Source organism: Neolamprologus multifasciatus, chromosome 17 (assembly GCF_963576455.1).
Source record: "Neolamprologus multifasciatus chromosome 17, fNeoMul1.2, whole genome shotgun sequence".
Classification (NCBI taxonomy): domain Eukaryota; kingdom Metazoa; phylum Chordata; class Actinopteri; order Cichliformes; family Cichlidae; genus Neolamprologus; species Neolamprologus multifasciatus.
The window spans coordinates 28684290-28698749 of NC_140455.1; the positions used below are offsets into that span (position 1 = coordinate 28684290).

At 38.3% G+C, this 14460-nt stretch overlaps 1 protein-coding gene across 12 annotated transcripts in view; it reads left to right on the forward strand.

Annotated features, from left to right (window-relative positions):
• The first annotated feature begins 1057 nt into the window (after window positions 1–1057).
• LOC146499571 (ninjurin-2-like) overlaps window positions 1058–14460 on the forward strand; it is a 37745-nt gene continuing 24342 nt past the window's right edge. For 4 of the 12 annotated variants that reach the window (XM_085137934.1, XM_085137938.1, XM_085137935.1 and 1 more), the window contains exon 1: window positions 1068–1375. In XM_085137934.1, coding sequence (XP_084994060.1) covers window positions 1280–1375 — 96 coding nt within the window. In that variant the 5' untranslated portion in view covers window positions 1068–1279. The other 8 variants (XM_085137936.1, XM_085137937.1, XM_085137940.1 and 5 more) reach the window with 5 other exon arrangements.

Here is a 14460-nt window from a genome sequence, read left to right on the forward strand (position 1 = left end):
TTGGATGGAGTCACATCTAAATTTACACAAAAGTCTTTAATATTTAAATTATCATAAAAATTGTAGCTGCCTGTAAAAAAAAAAACAACAAAACAAATTCTAACCAATAAAAAGTGTCAGGCTGGAGAATGATTAACAGTGAGCTAAGACGTAAGTTGCACCTTTGGGTGATAATCTCTTTAGGGTTGTCATTAGACTTGTCACGTAAAGCCGCTTTTAAGCTTCACAGTTAACCAACAAAAAAAACAAAAAACTGTCAATGTCAATAAATGACACAGGAGGATTTTAAGTCAACTACGGTCAATCACCTGTTAGCTAACATAGCAGCTAGCTGGCTAAACCTAGCTTATTTTTTGCTAACATTGTCACCAGCAAGGTATTACCTCATGTCACATAATTATTAACTATGTGGAGTTTGTAATGTAATTTTTGTTGTATTTCTTTACTGATGTTACTAATTAGTAGACTCACTTCATCATTTTGTCAAGACATTATAAGTCGTTGTTTATGTTTCTTACTTTTAGTGTTGTAGGTGGGGAGAGGAGGTGAATTATGTAAAGGGACTCTGATGTTATGTGGTAAAATAGGCTGAATGGAAATCAATACACAGGCTGTTAGAGGCAACCAATACAGTTGTGGAAAGCCTAATATTTTTTAAGTGTTAAGAAAAATGTTACAAAGTTAACCTTGAGAGTAGCAAAGCATTTCACTCATCAATAGTAGTCTGCAGCCATGCAGATAGTTTTGGTATAACGTGTCCAGTTTTTGAGATAACTGCATGTGTCCACATAATATAGTATGGCGCATAGTTTCACAGAGCCTGGGCTCCTTGAATTTAAAAAGCTGCAAACTCCCAACAATGAAGCCTCAGTGCTTTAATGGGAGCACACCTGACCTCAGTTAATTTGACAGAAATACAGCAATACGTTTGTTGTGCAAACAGGCACAAATAGACACACAAAATATGTATTTGTTTTTGAGCCTTTTAGAATTTTTTAATAGATTAAAGGAGAGAATATTGGCAAAAAAAAAAAAGACAGTGGGAAACTGAAAGAGTGCAAAGCGAGAGTCAGGCACAGGGAGAGAGACCAGGGTAGGCTGAATAAGCTGTTTGTTTGTCCCTCTGTTGTCCACCCTGGGCTTGCCTTGTGCCTGGCGTCCAGGGTGATTTCCCTTCACAACGACCACTGCCGCTCTTGCATTAGTATTTTCACTGCTGTGAGGGTAGCATTCAAGGGTGTACGTGTGTTTAGTTGCTTGCTCCTCAACGGGCCTCATTATGCAGGGAATGGGAAAGACCGAGAGAGGAGAGCAGGGCCGAGACATCGACCTGACATCGCTGAGATCCACCATGCCAGCCAGCGGCCCCCTTCAGGTTAGTATACTTAAAAAGGCAGAAAAACGTATAAATAACTATAGATGAATTGCTTATTTTATCAAGCAAAATCATTGCCTTCCTATCTGCCTTCCTTTTATTTCACCCTCTTCCTTAGTTCCTCTTTCCCTCACTCTTTAATCTGACTTTTTTCTTAGTCCTGAGAGTTTGTTACTCTGAATCATTGCTTCTATCTTGGCTTTACCACAAAGCTGTGGTATGTTCTGCCTGTGTGAGAGCTGAGGATCAAAAGGCTGCCCTGTGGTTCTCTTGGTTAGGTTAAGTGCCTGTACTCGATCCCAAGACTAAGACACAACTACAGCATCCATCAAATATCAATTAGGGCCTGGGTGCAAAGGTTAATAATACCTTTTAAAGTAGCTGTGGGTCAAAGAAACAGGTATGCATGAATATAGAGATAGAAAAGGGGTCGTAGTATAATTGGAGTTTTTAGAGGCTGCATTTATTTTTTGATATTCCCATACTTTACACACGAATTTAAGGTACATTTAGTTTATTCACAAATATTTTGGATTTTATTCAAAAAGATTGAAGCCTCTTTTTTTTTTTTTCAAATAATCATCTGACTCAATTTCACAGAAGTTATAGATATTTACATAACTGTTCCTGGTGTCTTCTGCTGGTCTGTAATAGAGGTAACAGGGTTCCTGTATATCAACCAGCAGAGCTATCAGTTACTGGAACAGTATTTTTAGCTACACAGTCTCCAGTGAACAAAGTGGGATTACTTAAGACAAGCTGTGTGTGTTTGTGTGCGTGAGTGTGTGTGCGTGAGACAGTGATAGATGTGGAAGACAGGGTATTCGCTTAGTTCATCAGAATAAACATATTACATAGAAATTTATTGTATATACATCATTTTGGTATGTAAATGATGTGTGTAAAATTATCAATGAGATAAGCAGAATTCTGGATCTGAAATAAAGTGCTGTTTGCTTTTTTTGTACATACATTTTTGCAAATACATGCTTTTTTAATGCAGACAGTAAATGACCTTTTCGGTGACCCCCCTACTGTTATCACATTAGCAATAACTTCATTCTATCTCATAGGTTATCTGCCTGCTAACCACATCCAAATGTAGCATGAATGCTTGTACTGTTTATTCATAAAACTGAGATTCATAACACACTCTTTGACTTTTCACCAGTTCTGTTTTGATAAGTCGTAATCTGATAACAGTTAAACAGAGAACAATGTTACAGTTTATTGAAATGGTATTCAGCATATATGTAGCACGGGTTATGAATATGAATGAATGTGAATATATTAGCAGCAACTAATAAGACAGGAAGGCTTGAAGAGAGAGAAGAAAAAGACTTGTTTGGATAAGCTGAGAACCTGTACAGTACCATTTGGCCACATTCTGCCACTAGTGACTCCAGTGATAATAATATCACTATAATATATATATATATATCTGCAGATGTCAAGTCCTCCCCGGAACAATTCATTTGAACCATAGTGGCATAATTATATGACGACAGACACAAGGAGGGAAATGTGGGATCTTCAGTAAAGCAGAAACAAGTTTACCAAAGCATGTGCGTGCACATGGATGCATGTTTAAGGAAGCGTGTGTTTAAGAACTCACTCTTTCAGCACAATATGCATCCTGTATGTTATGCCAGCTCAAACTTGTGGTCTGTATGTATATGACTAATGCTAATGCTATTATGCATGTCATATGTATTTGTTGTGTTGTGCCAACAGCCAGTTTAAAATCAAAACACTTGCATCAAGGTACTTTATACTTTACAGTATTCTAGTAAACACCCCAACAATCAGATTAAATTTTCTGTGCAAGCACTTTGTGACTGTGGGAAAGAAAAGCTCTCTTTTAACAGGGGAAAATAACCAGTGAAACCAGGCTCAGGGAGTTGCAGTCATCAGCAGCGACAAGAGCAAAAAATTGCATCATTGAATTGAATAATGAAAAATGTTGGCAAATAAGGGTTGTCAGATATACACACAGTGCTTTTAGTGTTCACGGAGCAAACATCTTACCATCATCTGAGTTTGTCTCAAGACACACTCAGAATATCTTTCTCATGTAATTAAAAAAAAAGCTATAAATTGAGCTTGATATAGGCAGTAGGTGGTCGTCCATGTAGTTCCCTGTCCAGGCTTTACCTCATCTCCTGCTCAGTGTCATCTAGAATAATAATAATGTATACTTTATTGATCCCCATGGGGAAATTACTTGTTTTTCTCTGCATTTGACCTATTCACTCAGTGAAGCAGTGGGCAGCCACTAAGCAGGGGAGCAGTGAGTAGGGACGGTACCTTGCTCAGGGTAGCCGTTCAGTGGATTCGGACCCCCGACCTTCTGATCATGGGGCAACCACTCTACCTACTGACCTATCCCTGCCCCTAGAATAAGCTCCAGGCCTCCATAATGTTATCCACAATAAGGTAGTAGAGCTGAGGAATTGCTGGGATCTTTTTGGTTGAGATTTAGATTCATATATGCTACTGTGGAATAAAACAGGACTGTTGATACAGAATTATTACCCAGAAGGATTTCTTGGTCTTTGAGTTCATGACATCGTCACAATATCCTGATATAATGCAGTAGCATAGCTTCAGAGTGAGAGCTTCCCCAAAGAGAAGCATATTATTTTCTGAAATTAAATCTATGAGGCTTTCATTCAGTGTCTCTGTGAGCCTGTCATGATGAATCTATTTCCATGGTGTGAAAGCTTTACACCTCTAAGTCACTCTCTATGTATAGAGCACAGCAAGAGGGTGTGGAGCGCCAATACAGAATTAGGAGGAATCACACAGCCTCTCCAAGCTTGGCACTCATGTTTCAAAGAAAGAGAATGACCACACTGTTCGAGGAGGATGGTCACGGTAAGTTTAGTGATTAGAAAAACCCTCTTATTTTTAGTGTTTGATTGTGAACAAGTTCTTAAGATTACTTGGAGAAATCAATAAAGTGAAAATAACCTTAAAGCAAACATTAAAGACTAGAATTTGGTGTAAACACTTAAAATGTTGCTGTTCTTCCAACACCATGAATCTCCTTGGTTACCAACATTGCTAAATTTTACACATAGATTATGCCTTCCATGCTTTTTCAAGGATTTCTAGCTTATTCAGTGGTGACATTCAGCTTCCATAGTGTTGTTACAGACATAGAAATGGCATCAATGTCTTAGTGTGAGGACATAACGCAAAAAGTGAAAATTGAAACACAGGCATAAGAATTATTTCAGAGAAGTGTAAAATCATGTGAGCAAGCCTGAGCTGGCCATCAACTGACTTTGGTAGATGTCAGGAAAGAAAGGCCACTTCAGAGCAAGTCTTGCACGCCAATCACAGAAAATAGTGATATACATATTAGTTTACCAAAGATTAAATATAATAAGTTAGGTCTGCATGTGTCTTATATAGTACTATGAAAAATTCTTGAGTCACCCTAGTAGGTGCGACAGTTTATTAAAACGTGCAAACGTACATAAAATACATTATCGAAGGCAAAAACAGGTTTTACAACTAGCTTGAAAGTCAATATTTGGTATGATCGCCTTTATTCTTCAACTCAGCCTTGCCTCTTCTAGGCAAGCTTCCTTTGATTTCTTGAAGTAGTCTTCAGAAGTAATTCTCCAGACTTCTTGAACATCATTCAAAGGTCTTTTTTGGACGTTGGCTTCCTTTTGTTCCATTCTCTGCCGAGATGATCTGACACTGCTTACACAATGTCGAGGTCCAGGCGCAACATTATTAACATGGCTCATAGCATTCCCTTGTGTGTTCTTCTGGCCAGGTGCGACTTTACTGCCCTGGCAGTGTGCTTGGGGTCATTATATTTATCATATCAGATACTTTCCATGATATTGCGTGGTGAATTGAATTCTGACCATATTCTTCTGCATTCAGTCCAGGTTTTGTAAGAAAAACCCTGTTTCTTTTCCTTAAGAATGGCCTCTTGGCAACCACCCTTCCACTGAGACCTTTTCTGAGGCTGTGGTGAACAGTAGATGAATCATCTGAAGGGTCAGATGCATCTCTCAAGTCCTGTGTCAGGTCTTTGCTGAATTTTTTCCCCCTATTTCTTAAGGACATGACTTTCAGATACTGTTCATCTGCTGTAGATAGTTTTTTTTAGGCCTGTCACCTCTTCTTTTGTCCTCCACTTGACTAGTTTGCTTAAGTCCTAGACAATAACTCTTTGGGAAAACTTCTTGTTGGCTCATAAATACTGTTTTACACCTGTCAGACTGTGTTATCTTGAGATTTTTAGATTCAACTAAAGAAAAAGAATTGTGACAGGCTATTAACAAAGTTCCTGAAGATAAAGTTCTTTGTTAGATAAGTTGCTTCATTAGGTTGTCTGTTACACTGGTTCAGTAAACACAAAATCATTCATCTGACAATGGTCAGGTCCAAGAACTGCACTGAAAACGCGTGGAAAAGCAGCAAATATATATATAAAAAAGATGAGAGCTATTGCTTAAGACCAGATTAAAAATTCCAGGAAAGTCTGGCTTCTTCAAAACAAAATATGCAGAATGTACATTACTGTAGTGTCTATATAACAAGGACTATATCACAAAACTTTGTTTTTTGCATGTTTATGCTTTGTCTTTCTTGTTTCTTGAACTATGCATCACATCGGTTCAATTTTATTTATATAGTGCCAAATCACAACAACAACTCTTTGGGGAGATCTACATTTATTTGCACAAGTGTCTTCCTTATGGGCTCAAAAAGCAAGAACCCATCATAGTTGGGTTCTTGCTTTTTAAAGCTAGGTTAAATACTACGAGTACACAGTTGATTAGAAATGTAAATCAGTATAATGGCCTCTAAAGTTATGGAAACACAAGTCTGTGTGCATGTCTGTGATTGTGCGTGTAACCACCTCTTGGCCCCTACATGGCAAATGCTACATTCTGAGTGTAGGTGTGAAGTATGAGAGTGCATGCATGTCTCTGTAATTCTGGGAACCTTCATCTGACGCCCGGCCGAGCCTCATCTTTAACTGAAATGGAATGACTGTTGTTGTTTAATGACTCGTGTTGTATAATAGGTGTAACCAAACTGTGGGTCACATTCTTTTCCATTGTATATGTGTGCAAGTAGAAGGAGTTGTGTAATTTACCAGATATGTACAATAGAGTGTGAGTAGCTTGTAATTATATGGTACAGCACAGAATATGTGACAAGTTTGTCTAAAGCGCCTTGTTTTTAAAAAGCTTGTTGCATGGTGCATCAGCAACGATTTGTCAGTTGCAATAGATAACAGATTAGGACATTTTTTAGCAAGATAATTTTTATAAACCACATTTTTTGAAGTTTAAATGGCATTGTCAGAGATGAAGGTTAGTCTATAAATGAACTATACCACCAGTTTCAGAGATGACACGCAATCATTGTTTTTGTCGTCATAACCTTGAATATCCAGGCCTCTCTTATCTCTTGCTACTTATTATCAGAGACCTTTTCTGGGAGACATAAAAAATTCAAAATTTAGTTATAAAACTGTAGAATTATGTGAACGTGAAAGCGTTTGTTAATCACAGACATCTAACCAAAAACCTAATTTAAAAACTCTCTTTAAAATAAGGGAACTGGAGGTGAAAAATTCTAATTCATGTCTGGGTTCAAACATGGCCGTCTCCATACAAGTTTTGGTAGTTTGCTGGTTTGGGTGTCAGACTATGCAATGCTCAGAACATTTTTAAAATAAGATCTCAGACTTTACAAATCTTACTTAGCATGATAATTGTTAAAGTTCGTGACCAAACAATTAGAAAAAACTGATCAAGTATGGCTTGTTTTAAAGGGTTACCAGGGGAATGCCTCTCCTCTCTTAAAAAGACAGGACTTTGCAAAGCTGCATCTGAGCAAATCACAAGACCTCAGTTACAGTATTCTTGGCCATAATGCACAGCATTACAAACACAGCATATCAGCAGAAACAACTCTTACCACCTGTCAGCATGGTGTGATGATTTGAGGGGTGATGATTTGAGCTTGTTTTGTAGCCACAGGACCTGGGCTCCTTGCAGTCATTGAGTCAACCATGTGAGGACATTTGTTCAGCTGCTAAAGCAGTCAAATGATATCCTACAATAACAGGGAAAAATAACTCATTGTTTATTTACTTTACCAGAACAAGATCAAACCCAGTTCAAAAAAAAACTCCTGTAGAAGCCAATGGTTTATTCAGTGTTTTCATGCAGGACCAGGATATATTCCTTCTCCAAGGTCAAGGAAAAAACTTGCGTCTTCCAGTGCTGTTTGTCTATCTGTCAGCACGATTGTGCAACAACTATTAAGCCAATTTTTTTATTAAATTTGGCAGAAATGGAACTTGGACAAAGAGAGAACTAATTAAATTTTGATTCAGATCTAGATTGCATTTGTATGTTCTTCTGTGTGGAGTTTGTATGTTCTCCCAGTGCTTGTGTGGGTTCTCTCTGGGTACTCCTGCTTCCCACAGTCCAAAGGCATTCTTGTTAACTGGTTATTCTAAATTAGCTGCAGGTGTGAATACGGATGTGAATTGTTGTTGACGTGTCCAGGGTTACCCCTCTTCTTGAAATATGACAGCTGGGAAAGACTCCAGCTGCTCCCCCTCCTGCATGGACCAGAATTGGATAAGTGGTTAAGAAGATGAATGGATGGATGGATGGATGGATTGACCTTGATAGAGGATATGAAGAAATCCAACAGACCAACTTTACATTTCACTGTAGTTTAACAGTAATAATAGTACTCACATGTAACCCACACTGAATCCTTGGTTATGGGTTTCAAACTAGTGTCGGAAAATCAGAAAATAAATTAATCTAATTGGTCTTCAGTTCCTCAGATACCAGGTGTTGCTCTTGCCACATTTGGCTGAGACTAGATTAGCAGCATGGCCTGGGCACAAAACAGTGCAGAAGCTGTATTATGCAAATGTCTTACATAGTTGGTAGTCTTCAGGGGTAACTAAACATGTAATCACTCGTATTGTATAAGCCCCGATTCCAATAAGTTGAGACATTGTGAAAATATAAAGAAAAAAAGAATGCAATGATTTGCAGCTCTCATAGACCAATGCTTTAGTTTACACAGCAAGCCAACCCAATTTGCGGGTTGTACTTTAGTTAAGACAAAGACTGTTATTAAGACACTTAAAATACAAAAAGTATATTATAAGCTTGAGTAAATTTTAACCACTTTTTATTACAGTCCTAGTACTTCTACTTTGGAAGCCAAACCCTCTTTGTGTCTCACCAATTTCTCATATGCAGGAAAAAGTGATGCAAATAAGCTGTTTATAAAATGGCATTGCAAACAGCCATGTTTTTTGTTCGTGAGAGTAATACCTTTGGCGTTGACATTAGCCTTTGTGACTTTGCTATATAAAACACTATAAGAAAGAGAAACAACCTGAAAGCAGGATATGGGCCTATTATCTGCATATCTGCTTTGATCGTGTACCACTGAAAATATTAATTGAATTAGACAATACATCATACTTGTCCTTGTCTGTGTGATTTGCCACCATCCTTTTCTGTCTTTCCCTCATCTTTTTCTTCCATTTTTCCTTGTTACCCTATTCGTCCTTTCATTTCTCTCTGTTCTTGTTCTTCCTCTCTTCTCTGTCCAGGGGGGATACTGTGTTTTCTTTTCATTTTGCAGGGGAAATGACAGCTAACTCAGTTTGAATCTAAAACAGTTCTAAAAGGAGCCATGCCCAATTTTTGTGTGTGAGCGTGCATGTGTGCATGAGTTTGTGTGTGTGTGTGTGTGTGAGAGAGAGAAAAGGTTCTCTCAAAAGCGTTAAAGAGAGTATGTGTAAAAAAAAAAAAAAGGCCAAGATGAGTGATACCAGATGAAACTTTAGATCCTACCGCATATAAACAATTAAATTATCACACAAGGACCAGTTGGTCTGTCTCCTGTTTTGTTCTATTCCCTAAACCCACAATTATAGTGTCACACTGAAAAAAGGCAGATGTACGGCACAAGTGTTCTCATGACACACACAAGTCCACCGTTTTACTTCCACTTCAGTGGGATTTCAAGTCTTTGTATATTAGGACTCGTCTGTTTTGACATATTTCATGAAGACATTGTTTGTCAAAGTAACCAACAAGCATCTTTAAAAATTTGAGCAGATTTTTACATGAGAAATAAATCATTAATAGGAGCTTTAAGGCCAAGAGTTTTGTTGACAGACTTTTGTTCTTCATCCACTTGTTCCAGTCATAGTTGCCAAGAAAAAGCAGGAACCCCCCCCCCCCCCCCCCCTTAATGCCGAGGGTTCCCTGCAGGGACAGTAACTCACAACACTTAAGTCATGCATGCACACACGGAGATGAACATAAATCAGAGATGAACACCAGGCTTATAAATCCAACTTCTCTGTACGCCAATCTTCTCACAGGCTCTGTGTACACACCCTTCTCATAAAAGCATTTTCGAGGAATTATGTATTGCTTCTCTGGAGCATTTACAACTATATTCAACTACAGTTTGAGCTGCCTGCAGCCTGCACGATGTGTGCTGTGCTCAAATTGTTGCCACATAAATATAGAAATACCCACATATGCACAGATCTGTGAAAAAGCATTAACGTAAAAATAGGCATAAAAACAACATATGCAATACTTAAGAGGCTGCATGTGGTAGGGATTGTGATGAACAAAGGCTTTGTGTTTATTGGTGCACAGTGAACCAGAACCTTTCATCTAACTCTTGCAGAAGATTTTGAATAAACATATTTCCCCAAAAGGCTGAGCTATTTCTTTAAGAGAGGGAAGTGATAGAAAACACATGAGAAAGCAAGAAGTAGGACCGAAGGGCGATGCAGCTTGGCATGTAGAGAAAAAGAAAAAGTAATTCGGGCCATGCAAACACACATAGAGAATCTGATTTCATCTTTGTTGATGAAATGCGTGGCTGTGTGCCGGGCTGCTGGCCAGGGCGGCGCATGTGTCTGTGAGAGCATGTGTGTGTTTATGTTAATTGAGGGTTGAAGTAGAGGTAAATACAGACCTCTCTTTATCTGTGTTTTCCTTTCCTCCAGCATGAGTAGTAGGTCACTGGACTGGACAAAGTTTGTGTGGGAAAAACACCCAGCCCTGAATGTTTCTGGTCAAGCTTGTATGGCTGCCAGTTTGTTTGTGTTCATACGTGCTACTGTCAGAGGTGTGTGCAGAGTTAAGAGTCCCGGTGAGCTAGGGTTCTTTGTCTGCACTTATTTGAATCAAAACAATGGAAAAATACAACTCTAAAGTGACTCTTAATAAACATTTCAATCGAGGATAGATCAGACGTTTAATAACTCTATACTTCACCTCCTCCTCTTCAGCTATATTAGGGTTTAGTTGTCTTCTAACCCACCTTTTAGATTATAAATCCTGCAACTTTATTGTTATTCGTTTTCTCATTGCTCACCTAGCATTGGCACTACCACGTCTTCAAATATGAAATTGGCATTTTTTTTGGGCTTGTTTGTTTTTCTTTGTTAGAATTAGCTCATTTTGCAGCGTCCTTGGAAATGCGACTTGATAAATATCTTGGATATTCAAAGCGTGACCTTTTTTTGACAGAAACAATGAACCCATGGAATTCTATAACTGCACAGTATAGATATGAAAGATTCTTTTGAATCTATAGTACAAAAGTTTATTTTGCCTGCTCTGTTATTTACAAGAGGACACCACAGTTCATACAATTGATTTAACGCCAAAGGAATTTGTCTCCTCCAGGGACCGAATTGGGAATCTTGTCAGTCAATTGTAAACCATACATTAAGAAAACAAAACAAAACATCTTTTAAGAAACTCACAAAAATAGTTGAAGCTGAGTTAAAAGGCTTGAGCACTGTGTAAAATTGTTAACCATCACAGGGCAATTAAAAATATCAATGAAAAAGAAAGATGTTGTATTAACAAAATTGATGGATAAACTTACACTCAGTCAACCCAGTGATTTCTTATACATGATAATCTGAAAATGCTGGTTGAGTCTGCACCTGTTTAACTTGCCTGTTTTCTTCAGCTGGACACAGCAGGACAATAATGTTTAATGGGAGACAAACATGAAAATCGACCTGTTCTACAGATTTCAGTGGAATCTAAGGCAAGCAAAGTTAATCCTGCTTCCAGAGATCAGAGCCAATTGTTGCCACAAGGTAGCTGTAATCTAGAGGATGTAACAAACAGGCAACAAAAGAAGCTTACGGAACAGAAAACTCATTAAGAATGAGGATGAGAGATCACTTTCATTGTATTTTTAAGTCATGTCTAGATTTCAATGGACAAGCACTGCTCATCTTGCTTGCCCCAGTGGAACACTGTCAGGGCAAAGCAAGGCAAACAATAGCAGTCATGCATTAATAGGCAACACACAAACCTCCACCTCTAGTATATTGTTCATTTATTTCTCAACTGTAGAGTGCTATGTACCCAGCACCAAATGACAGACAGACAGAGCTGCCACTTATTGGTGGACATACTGTAGTAGTTAGTTTCTAAAGGGTGAGCTACTTTTGCCAAGCATAGAGGTCAAAGACAGCATACATGTAGAGTTAAGGTTATTAAGTGAATCAAAGCAAATAAGTTCTGATGTTGCTCTGCATCTTTGAATAGTTACATAGTCAACAATATACCTGGATTAGCTAGTCCAGTGGTCTCAAACCCCCGGGCCACGGACTGGTGCCGGTCCATGAGTCATTTGGTACCGGGCCACGAGAGTTGAGGCTCGGGTATGACATGTATAGTTTTCAGGGTTTTTATCATTAACTCGGTTTCCCTGGGTCTTTTCCCGTGTTGTAGTTCTGTGTCTTATTTTGAAAGAAATATTTACACATTACCATAGTGACCAGAGAGCATTAAGGGGCAAAGAGGAGGATGTTACTCTCAATGTTGTTGTCGCATTTCAGGAGGACGCTGCAAATAACGTTACACTATTACACAGTGAATTTGCGTTTATTATTATATTTACAAAATACCACAGTTTTTATCTTGGTGGTATCATTTTATTTTGTTGTATTTATCCGCGATCCGGTCTGTGAAAATATTGTCTGACATTAAACCGGTCCATGGTACAAAAAAGTTCGGGGACTGCTGAGCTAGTTTACATGGGAAATGGTTCTGAGGACAGGAGGTGACTTCATTTTTTTGTTTAGATTTGTTTATGTTTGGTTGATTTTTCAATTGTACACAAATTTGGTGATTTGATAGGATATTAGGACCACTTCAAGCTCTGTTTAAACAACTCTTGTTTTAGTTTGTAATGCAGTACATTTTTGTGAGGTCATATAATTATCTGTGCTTAAACAAAAAAACTGGGGGCAGGAAAGCAGTGATTCAGGGAAAGAACGAAAGTGCAGGCGGCAGGCGAGGGTCAGTCTTACCTCATCCAGGCTCTGTCACTGATGCCCCTTGGTGTATGTGGTGCTCATGGGACTATTGTTGAGCTCAGCCCTATGAGATCATGCTAAGTGTGAAACAAAGGCACCCACTTAATAACTGTTGTCTGTGTAAAGCCACGAGTCAATGCAACCCATTTTTGTTTGCACACAAACTGTTCTCATATTCTCTTACCGCTGGGAAAACTATGTTTTTTATTAAGCAGTTATGTAGTTTTCCCAAAAATATTCCACATTTAAATGTTTTAAAGCTGTAGACTTTAGGTTTTACTGTTAACAAATTAGTTATACACATGTTGATTTTATGCTCCTTTAAAGCATACAAAGTAGGCATTTCGTTCCACTCTGTTTTAACAAGCACATTGCTGTGCTCCTATTTGTTTTATAAAAAAAAAATGCTCATAACCACACACATTAGATTTCCTAGGATATTTATTGTTTTTTTTCTCCACATAAGTTTACTCTGAACAAACATATATATCACATTTATGATCCTTAGAGGACCTAAATAAATTCCCAGATAAATTCCCTGGTGTTTGGTCACTTATGTGTGCATGTGCATATGTCTGATGGTGTGTGTGTGTGTGTGTGTGTGTGTGTGTGTGTGTGTGTGTGTGTGTGTGTGTGTGTGTGTGTGTGTGTGTGTGTGTGTGTGTGTGAGAGAGAAGAGGAGAGGATTTATGGCTGTGTTCAAGAAGTTATGGATGTTTGCTTTCAGTGAAGAGGTCAAAGTTTCAGTAGTTGGTTTTGAAGGATATTCCTGAACAAGCAATGCGCACACACACACACAAACACACACACACACACACACACACACACAGAGAGAGAGAGAGAGAGAGAGAGAGAGAGAGGGAGAGTTTAAAAAAAGGGCTACAGTTTAAAAAAATGTATAAAACATTCCAAGGAATAAAACTGTGAGATTTCTTTGTTCGCTTTTTATTAGGGGGCGGGATATTCAAACCGAAGGAGACAATAGAAAGTATGTTGTCTTACTGTGCATGAAACATTTAATAGGTAAAACAGAGTCCTGTTCTTTTTGTTGTGTTACAGCAATGCCAATCAGTGAAACCCTCTACCTCATTTATAATTCAATAAAAACTCTCCAGTATTGTAATAAGGACTGGGCGGACACACAACATTGTCAGTATTGTAGTCTTTCCAAGAGCAAAGCACTTTATATCTTGGCTTGCCAAAGACGTTATAAAATTGAATGAAAACTAGTCACTTTGTTTCACTTTGTGTATTATGCTTCAAGTGTGTTTGCAAGTCAAGTCAAGTCAAAAGTTTGGCAGTGAAAGAGCAAAATTATGTTTATATAATATTCATTTCCAGGAGTGGCAGTGGGACATCACATTCTTGTGGTTATGGGAAATTATACAAGTGCTTATTGAGAAAGCTTTCAGAGAGTTCTTAAATGTATGATGATCATTCCCACATTGCAACTGCGTTACAAACCCTTTTTGTAATGAGATAGCTAGACTTTCTTTTAGGCTGATAATGATTGCACATAAACTCTGTAAAAGTTGTTCTCCACTGTGGCTGGACTGGTATCAAAAGTTTCTTGACTTCTTTAAGTTGCTTGAAGATGTTTCACCTCTCATCTGAAAAACCTCTTCAGTTCTAGGGTCAAATGGTGGAGAGTCCCAGATTTAAGCCCTGTGGGAGTGTCCCCCCAAGAGGA